The following is a 10,000-nucleotide window of genomic DNA, read 5'->3' as shown; positions in this document are numbered from 1 at the left end:
GTATATGGGTAATGGATATTTTTTTTCATGCACCTGTTCCTGTATATATTTTACCTAGTAACGTTGACAAGGGAACGTTCAAAAATAGATATTCCACTGAAAACCCGAAGAATTTATGATAAAATCGAACATCACAGAAAGTGTCACTGTCATGCACCTCGCATGCCACGTCTAGCACGGTTGTTTGAAGCTACGTCTGTGTCATTATATATGTAATATGTCTATACGGTTTCGACTTCATTAAACAACTATGTTAGATCACGTATTATGAATTAACTAACAAAATGTCCACAACAAAACTCGCGTCTCTCTCAAATAATAAGGATACGGGTATAAAAGAGATAGGGATACGGGTATAAAAGAGAAAGGGGTTACTGATATAAAAGAGATAGGGATACAGGTATAAAAGAGATAGGGATACGGGTATACAAGATATAGGGATGCGGGTATACAAGATATAGGGATACGGGTATACAAGAGATAGGGATGCGGGTATAAAAGAGAAAGGGGTTACTGATATAAATGAGATAGGGATACAAGTATAAAAGAGATAGGGATACGGTTATAAAAGAGATAGGGATACGGGTATAAAAGAGAAAGGGGTTACTGATATAAAAGAGATAGGGATACAAGACTAAAAGAGATAGGGATACGGGTATACAAGATATAGGGATGCGGGTATAAAAGAGAAAGGGGTTACTGATATAAATGAGATAGGGATACAAGTATAAAAGAGATAGGGATACGGGTATAAAAGAGAAAGGGTTTACTGATATAAAAGAGATAGGGATGCGGGTATAAAAGAGATAGGGATACGGGTATAAAAGAGATAGGGATACGGGAATAAAAGAGATAGGGATACGGGTATAAAAGAGATAGGGATACGGGTATAAAAGAGAAAGGGGTTACTGATATAAATGAGATAGGGATACAAGTATAACAGAGATAGGGATACGGTTATAAAAGAGATAGGGATACGGGTATAAAAGAGAAAGGGGTTACTGATATAAAAGAGATAGGGATACAAGTCTAAAAGAGATAGGGATACGGGTATACAAGAGATAGGGATGCGGGTATAAAAGAGAAAGGGGTTACTGATATAAATGAGATAGGGATACAAGTATAAAAGAGATAGGGATACGGGTATAAAGGAGAAAGGGTTTACTGATATAAAAGAGATAGGGATGCGGGTATAAAAGAGATAGGGATACGGGTATAAAAGAGATAGGGATACGGGTATAAAAGAGATAGGGATACGGGAATAAAAGAGATAGGGATACGGGTATAAAAGAGATAGGGATACGGGTATAAAAGAGAAAGGGGTTACTGATATAAATGAGATAGGGATACAAGTATAAAAGAGATAGGGATACGGTTATAAAAGAGATAGGGATACGGGTATAAAAGAGAAAGGGGTTACTGATATAAATGAGATAGAGATACAGGTATAAAAGAGATAGGATACGGGTATACAAGAGATAGGGATACGGGTATAAAAGAGATAGGGATACGGGTATAAAAGAGAAAGGGGTTACTGATATAAAAGAGATAGGGATACGGGTATACAAGAGATAGGGATACGGGTATAAAAGAGATAGGGATGCGGGTATAAAAGAGATAGGGATGCGGGTATAAAAGAGATAGGGATACGGATATAAAAGAGATAGGGATACGGGTATAATCTTTAAGAAAAGAGAAACCGGACGCCTGTATCAGGATTCGGTAAATCGTTGAAAAAAAATAATTTAATTTCGTTGCCTGGTATTTTATGGACCTTGTGACGTCAACACGAATGGATTTTTTTTTCTTTTTTTTTGTACTCTTTTCTGTCTGATTTTCTGTTCATATACTTTCGTTTTATATGTCATGTCCATTATGAATTAACATGTTGTGTATAACCATGTATTTCGCTGCAATTGCTAATATGCTAATATGTTTAAATACATGAAATGAAACAAAATGATAATGTTTCTCTTGTTACTGTATTCATTTTAATCTATTTGAATAAACATTCTTTAAAAAATATGCAAGAAAAGGGTTGTTTTTGTGTATTCTAATACGTATATTTGAAGATAACCACAAGCAGGAACCAACAGAGAATAAAAAAACGAAAAAAAAAAACATAGACACAGAATAATGACCAACAGAGAATCAAGAAAACGAAAAAAAAAAGACACAGAAAAATGACCAACAGAGAATAAAAAAAAACGAAAAAAAAGACACAGAATAATGACCAACAGAGAATAAAAAAAAAACGAAAAAAAAAAGACACAGAATTATGAAGAATATTGAAAGTGATAAGAACAATAGCCAATTACAAACAGAAATGATATAAAACGTATTGCTTCGTGCCAATCAACCCCTGCCGTCTCAATTGACAATCATCAGTGATATTTCCATAATCATTACGTTTCATCATCAGTCTACATCATAGCGATGACTTATACATCGATGACTGAACACAAGTAAAAACAGCAACCAGAGATACCAGATACCTCGTCAATACCACGGCGTTATCAGGAGTTCGATATCTATAAGTCAGTTTCAGATTCAATACCTGTATCTCTGGCAATAACTTTTTTTTTTTTTTTTTTTTGCTAAAGGATAGCAAGTGGCATCCTGAAATACGGTATTGAAAGGTACATCTTAAAACGGATCATTGGAAGGGGCATCTTGAAATGGGGCATTGAAAGGGGCATCTTGAAATACGGCATTGAAAGGGGCATCTTGAAATAGGAAATTGAAAGGGGCATCTTGGAAAGTAATACAGAAAGGGGCTTTTTAGAAGGGCATATAGAAAAGGGGGCATTTTTGGGAAATGGGTGCAGAAAGGTGCATTTTGAAAGGCGGTATTAAAAGGTGCATTTTTTAAAAAGGGTAGGAAAAGGGGGCATTTTGCAGAGGGGTACAAAAAAAAAAGGGCATTTAAAAAAAAAGGATATACAAAGGGATTTTTAAGAAAGGCATATAGATAAATAGCATATTGGAAGAGGGTACAGAAATAAGCGTTTTGGAAAGCGATATAAAAAAAAGGCATTTTGAAAACGAAGATAAGGTTATACAAAGAGTCATTCTTTAGAAAAAAAAAAGACAGAAAGGGGGCATTTTGACGAGGGTATACAGAGGGGGCATTTTGAACAAGGGTATACAAAAGGGGCATTTTGGTAAGGGGTATAAAGGCCTTGGGAGACACGAGGTGGACACAAGGGGTAACACGAATGTATATTAATTGGAAAAAAAGAAAGAAAATAACAGTAATAAATCGAGGAAGACGTAGGACAAGTAATAAAATCCAGATATACGTGCGAATTACCGAGCGTTAGTCCCTCATTTTCAGTTTAGGAATTCGACTGATAGTGAACGTTTATCTTTGTTATAATCAACTCGTAAAATCGGTCTTGTATTCCTTCTAAAATCGGGCAGAGAAGGAGGGAAGGAGAAGGAGGGAGGGAGGGAGGGAGGGAGGGAGGGAGGGAGAGAGAGAGAGAGAGAGAGAGAGAGAGAGAGAGAGAGAGAGAGAGTGTGTGTGTGTGTGTGTGTGTGTGAGTGTGTGTGTGTGTGTGTGTGTGTGTGTGTGTGTGTGTGTGTGTGTGTGTGTGTGTGTGTGTGTGTGTGTGTGTGTGTGTGTGTGTATGTGTGTATGTGTGTATGTGTGTGCGTGCGTGCGTGCGTGCGTGCGTGCGTGCGTGCGTGCGTGCGTACGTGCATGCGTGAGTGCGTACGTGCATGCGTGCGTGCGTGTGTGTGTGTATGTGTGTGCGCGCGCTCGTATGTGTGCGTGTGCGTACGTATTTTCATGTAGGTGGGTTAATCAATAATCAGCGCCCCGCCGGCAAAGCACAGCGTAGCCGTTGAATGAACTGATCTACTTCCTCCATACCTTCCTCGGAAAATCTTTAGCCCCGCCCCCTCGCCCGGGATTTCGACACGCCCCCTATCGTACCGCATGACCCAGGTAGCCTACGTCATGAGAAAGCCACATGGCACTTGATGTATGTTGATAGATAGACACAGGGGCACATAGACGACATAGGCCTAACCCGCTTGTTGAAAATCCTTAAAATATATAGTTTAATGTAGTTTAAGTATTGGTATACTTATATACAGATTCAAGTATTCTATCATTTAAATGTATGGCTATGTTTAAGTGGTGCTTTATGCCTTATGCATTTATGTGTGTGTCTTTGTGTATGATTTTATGAATGTGTGTATATGTATCTATTTGTGTTTATGTGTATGGTTGTATGTATGTATGTATGTATGTATGTATGTATGTATGTATGTATGTATGTATGTATGTATGTATGTATGTATGTATGTATGTATGTATGCATGTATGTGCGTGTGCGTGTGCGTGTGCGTGTGCATGTGCGTGTGCGTGTGCGTGTGCGTGTGCGTGTGCGTGTGGATGTGCGTGTGCGTGTGGGTGTGCGTGTGCGTGTGCGTGTGCGTGTGCATGTACGTATACGTATGCGTGTGTGTGTGCGTGTGTGCATATGGGTGTGTGCATGTGCGTGTGCGTGCGTCCGTGCTTATATATGTATTTGCGTATGTATATGTGTAGCGAGGAATGTGTCAGGAATGTGTTCGTGTATGAGATTCCTGTGTACGTCCATCCACGCCCATGAGCCTGTCACTGTACACGAACGCTTATGAGAGCTACATGCAATATCCTTTCTTATATCCTTAACAAAAACACACAAGGATCCTCACGTACAGCAGAGTCCGCGCTGGGAATGGCAGCGGCCGTGTCCTTCTCGTCCTTCAGAGGCTCTTTGGCAGGGTCCTTCGCGGGCTCCTTGGCAGGGTCTTTGCCGGAGTCCTTGATAGGGTCCTTGGCAGAGTCCTTGATAGTGTCCTTGACTGTGTCCTTGGCAGGGTCTTTGGCAGGGTCTTTGGCAGTGTCCTTGACAGGGTCCTTGGCAGGGTCTTTGGCAGGATCTTTGACTGGTTCCTTAGCAGGTTCTTTGGTATCTTTCTTGGTATCCTCCTTGGCAGGGTCTTTGGCAGGGTCCTTGGCAGGGTCCTTGGCAGGGTCCTTGGGTGGGTCCTTGGCAGAGTCCTTGGCAGAGTCCTTGGCAGAGTCCTTGGCTGGGTCCTTGGCAGGGTCCTTGGCAGGGTCCTTGGCAGGGTCCTTGGCAGAGTCCTTGGTAGAGTCCTTGGCAGAGTCCTTGGCAGAGTCCTTAGCAGGGTCCTTGGCAGGGTCCTTGGCGTCCTTCTTGGACTCCTCTTTGGCCGGCGCTGAAGGAGGCGTCGCGGTGTCCTCGAGAACGACGTCCTTCGCGTCCGCAGGAGGTGTCTTTCCATTAGGAACGCCTTTCTCGTCACATGTCATTCTGGCCGGGGGGGCGGGGGGGCGGGGGGGTCCTTCACTTGTCTGGGATCACGTCAACAAACTTTTTCTTTTCTCTTTCTTTCCTTTCTTTTCTTTCAACTTTTCTCTTATTACTATTATAACGAGTTTATTTACTCTATACTCTTCTCTCTTCCGTATTTCTTTTCTTTTCTCTCTTTTCTCTCTCGCTTATTCTCTCATACGTTTAACGAAATCCGATAACCGACCGCGGTAGGATGCTCCCAAACAACGAAAAACCAGCGGCTCGACCCCTCGCTTTATCCTCGACGTGAATCCTGTAAGACTCGGAGTGTCGAACTCTCGAGCAGCCGCTTCGTGTTCCGGTATAAATATGTGCGTATTGATCGGTTACGGGACAAACCTCGCGTGCGCAGACCGTAGAGTTTCCACGGCTGGATTTTCGCCTCCTTGGGGAGATACACTTGTGTTTTTGTTTTTATGTTTTTTTGTGTTTGTTTTTTTAAGATGTTTTGTTTTGTTGTTTTGTACTTTGGGTGATGGGGGTATTGGGGATATTTAGCGATGGAGGTTTTGTTTGGTGTTATTGGTAAAGGTGGATATTTTTGGTTTGTGTGTTTTAAAGAGTAGTTGGTAACCGAAACCGGTTTGAGGGTAAACGTTACCGGTTGGGATATTATATGAATCTGAGATGAAACATGTTTCGTTACGAAGGAAAATAACCCAAAATTCGAAACCTTGTCTTTTCGTTAATATATTTCACCTCAGACAAGAAGACGTGAAACCCTGTATCAACAAAACTGACGAAGATAACAATAAGACTCGTTGGCAACTCGATTCCCGCCGGTTCTCGATGACGCAAGAGATAGGAACACTGATGCAAGAATTAATCATCAAATGTCTCAAATAATACCATTTTCACCTCGTATACGTCAAAATTCAACTAATAAAATTAAAATCCAGCCGTCTAGGTGATGGTGCGACGAAATGATAGTCCTTAATCAGTTTCAAAAGCCGGTGACTTGCTTGATGACGCCATAACCGCGCCCCTGGAATGGACCAATCAGCGAACAGCATTCCAGAGGCGTGTTTCAGTGTGATCTATTACGCATTTCATTAATTTGCGATCAAGCAGGCCTCCCGACGGTCACGGCCGATGGCGGGAAAGGTTAAGTCGCCCCAAGACTCTATTCTGGGAGACTTACAATGCCCAAAAATAAACAAACAGAGAGAGGAGAGCTAAATAAACTTCACTCACGGCAGAACGGCAATACCCCTCACCCATTCACGTGGATATTACCGGGAATCCCGTGCAGCGTACCTGACGAAAGGCATACCGGAAAGCCAATGCATATTTTACCTTTCGATTAATCAAAAACACAGTATACCTGGTGTTTCAAAAAGAAGATCCTTTCACTTAATGAAAAAAAAAAAACTCATTTATCAGACGAGAGGTAACATGGCGAGCTTTTCGACTCAAAACGCGCGGGAGAGAAAGAGAAATATACGCCACAATTGACCACCTCTTCCTCTCTTCCTCCTAATCCTCCACCTCCTCTTCCTCCTCCTCCTTCACACTCCCCCGCGATAGGTGAAGGTGAACCCAAGGTGAACCTCTAAGTGCGTAGTCGCCCTTTCCCCTGACCTAACACATCACGAAGAGAGAGAGAGAGGGAGAGGGAGGGAGAGGAAGGGAGAAAGGGAGGGAGAGCGGGGATGAAAGAAAGAAAGAAAAAAAAGACACACGGCGGACGCAGGAAGGTCGTGGAGGACATGAACGACCTTCCTACGACCTTGCCAGACTCTGAGGCGGTCACCTTTCGTCAGCGAGTTGAGGAGAGGAATTGAGGTAGCTAGGGCGTTGGAATGGTAACTTCTCTCCTCTTTCTCTCTCTCTCTCTCTCTCTCTCTCTCTCTCTCTCTCTCTCTCTCTCTCTCTCTCTCTCTCTCTCTCTCTCTCTCTCTCTCTTTCTCTTTCTCTTTCTCTTTTTCTTTCTCTCTCTCTCTCTTTCTCTTTCTACTCTCCTTGCCCTCCGCCCTGTTCCTCCTTTCCCTTCCTCTCTTTTTTTTCTACGCCAGTTTATCACCTGTTACCATTTCCCCCTCCCCCCCCCCCCCTCTCTCTCTCTCTCGCCTCTGTCTATCTCCCAACTTTCTTCTTGTCTTCTCTCTCCTCTTCCTCACCTGGATGTGCGCCGTTGAATGATAGTAAGGACAGGTAAATAGGTGAAATGAATAAATACGGAGAATAAATAGATATGAATATTTGTTTTTTGCTTTGTTTTTCAGAATGTTCTTTGAAGGATTGAAAGGTGTGTATACGAATCTTTTGAGAAAGAAACAATATATATATATATATATATATATATATATATATATATATATATATATATATCCTGAAGACCAGGATTTCAGGTGTATGTGGAAGCAGCTGGTAACTTTTGGCGCGCGGGAAACCATATGGTAAGGCTAAGAGTAACCAGAATTAACAATAAAACCGCTGATGGGTAATTACGAATTGCGATAATCACTATAGGAAACGAGACGAAAAGGAAAGATAAAAGTGGAATAAGAGAAACGGAAGAAAATTGATAGCAAATCCGCCTTTTGCGTCTCAAATTCCCGTCTGCGTAAAATGGCGGGAGAGAGAAGTCAGTGTGGGGGAAAATTTTAGGGGAAGAAAGAGCACTGTGGAGAGAGGAAGGAGGGAAATCTAGGGGAAAATGTAAGAGGGAGAGTGGGGGGGAAATAAGAATAAGAGATTCGAGGATAAATGTAAAGAAGATAAAGGAAGAAGGGAGAAAGACAGGGGAATAAATAAGAGAGAAGAGAGACCACAAGACAAAGACATAGAAATCACAAGAAAGGAGACAAAAAAAAAAAAAAAAAAAAAAAAAAAACAGAAACACATACAAAAATACACATAACCAAAACACAAAACGGAAGACTCAACCAAGGAAACAGAAGAGAAAGGCAGAGAATAGAAGGAAAAAATGGAGAAAAGGAGAGAAGGGAAGAAGGTAGACAGCGTACAGAATTAACCTACTTGTTGCACGTTCCCATAAACAAGCGTGGGCGGTCGGGCGGCGGGACGTGGGCGTGGATCAGGGGAAAAAGGGGAGGAAGTGGGGGAAAAAGGGAAAAAATTGTGGGGGAAAGAGAGAACAAGTGGAAGGAGGAAGAAAACGTGCGGGGAAAGGGAGAAAAAGGAAAATAAGTGGGAAGGAAAGGGTTAAAAAGAAAAACAAGTAGGAAGGAAAGATAGAAAAACTGGGGGGAAACGAAGAACAAGTGGGGAAGAAAAATGGGGGAAAGGGGAGAAAAAAGATTTTAAAAAAGTCGGGAAAAAGATAAAAAGTCGGAAAAAGGAAGAAAAAGTGTAGGGAAAAGAGGGGAAATACAAGAGAAACTGAATAAAAGAGAGAGAAAACAACAAAAAAGGAGAGGGGAAGGCGGGTGACTTGGTCGATAGCGTGAGTTTCAGGGGAAAAGAGAGGAAGAGAGGGGGAAAAGAGGAAGACGGAAGAAGGAGGAAGGAAGAAAGGGAGAGTGGACGAAAGTGAAGGATAGGGGGAGATTGGAAGATTGAAGAAAAAGGGAATGAAGTGGGGAGCAGAAGAAGAAGAAGAAGAAGAAGAAGAAGAAGAAGAAGAAAAAGAAGAGAGAGAGAGAGAAAGAGAGAGAGAGAGAGAGAGAGAGAGAGAGAGAGAGAGAGAGAGAGAGAGAGAGATAGAGAGAGACAGGCAGACAGAGAGCAGATAGATGAATAAATAAATAGACTGACAGACAAAAAAGTAAAAAACAAAGTAAAAATAACAAAGAAAATAACATAACCAAAGAAACGAAAATAGACGAAATAAAAATTAAATAAATCAATTACTCAATTAGAGAAAAAGGCTGAAACGTTAGTTACCGTAAACTTCTAGAAAGAAAAAAATTATAATCTGATTAAGGCTTTGCAATAATTGCGTGAAAAGACGTATTAGCGTTGTTGTTGTTGTTGTTGTTGTTGTTGTTGTTGTTGTTTTTGTTTTTGTTGATGTTGTTGTTGCTGTTCTTGTTGTTGTTTGAGGAGGGATAACGTGGAAAATAGGAAATGGAAAATAAGATAATGCAAGTGAAAAGGGAAATTATGTGACTACGGGACTATATATATATATATATATATATATATATATATATATATATATATGTTGCATGGAGAAGAAGAAAAATAAGGGAGAGAAATGCATAAAAACAAGAAAAAAAAAGAAAAGAAGAATTTAAAAGGGAGAGACTACGAACGAGAAGAAAATAGAAAGAAGAAGACGAAGAAAGAGAAGAAGAAACAGGGACAACAACAATAAGAATAAGAATAGGACAAACAAGAAAACAAAAAAAAACAAAAAAAAAATACGAATAGAAGAATTCACACATAATTTAACTAATCAGCCGACGTGGAATTACAGCGAATAGATAAAACACGATAAGAGGAAGATGGAGAACGATAAAAGATAAAAGACAGATAAAGCATAATAAAACACACAAAAATAAAGTAAAAAAAGATAAACGTCTCCAGCGATATCTTTTACAGTCCTAATTGGAGTGTTGACGTGATAAAAGGGAAGAGGAGGAGGGAGAGGGGTAGGGGGAAGGGGGAAGGGAGAAGGGGGAAAGGGAAAGGGAAAGAGAGAGGGAGAGGGAAGA

The 10,000-nt window shown here is 41.0% G+C and overlaps 1 protein-coding gene across 1 annotated transcript in view; it reads right to left on the bottom strand.

The window, feature by feature from the left end:
• Positions 1-5,808, bottom strand: part of LOC125039108 (neurofilament heavy polypeptide-like) — a 9,882-nt gene extending 4,074 nt beyond the window's left edge. Inside the window, exon 1 of the mRNA XM_047632842.1 lies at positions 4,718-5,808. Within this exon, the coding sequence (XP_047488798.1) occupies positions 4,718-5,335 (618 nt within the window). The 5' untranslated portion in view covers positions 5,336-5,808. The remainder of the gene's footprint in view (positions 1-4,717) is intronic.
• Positions 5,809-10,000: the final 4,192 nt, after the last annotated feature.

Source organism: Penaeus chinensis, chromosome 26, assembly GCF_019202785.1.
Source record: "Penaeus chinensis breed Huanghai No. 1 chromosome 26, ASM1920278v2, whole genome shotgun sequence".
NCBI classification, from domain to species: domain Eukaryota; kingdom Metazoa; phylum Arthropoda; class Malacostraca; order Decapoda; family Penaeidae; genus Penaeus; species Penaeus chinensis.
Note: the sequence above shows the minus strand (reverse complement) of the source record. Positions and strands in the feature narration are given on the sequence as shown.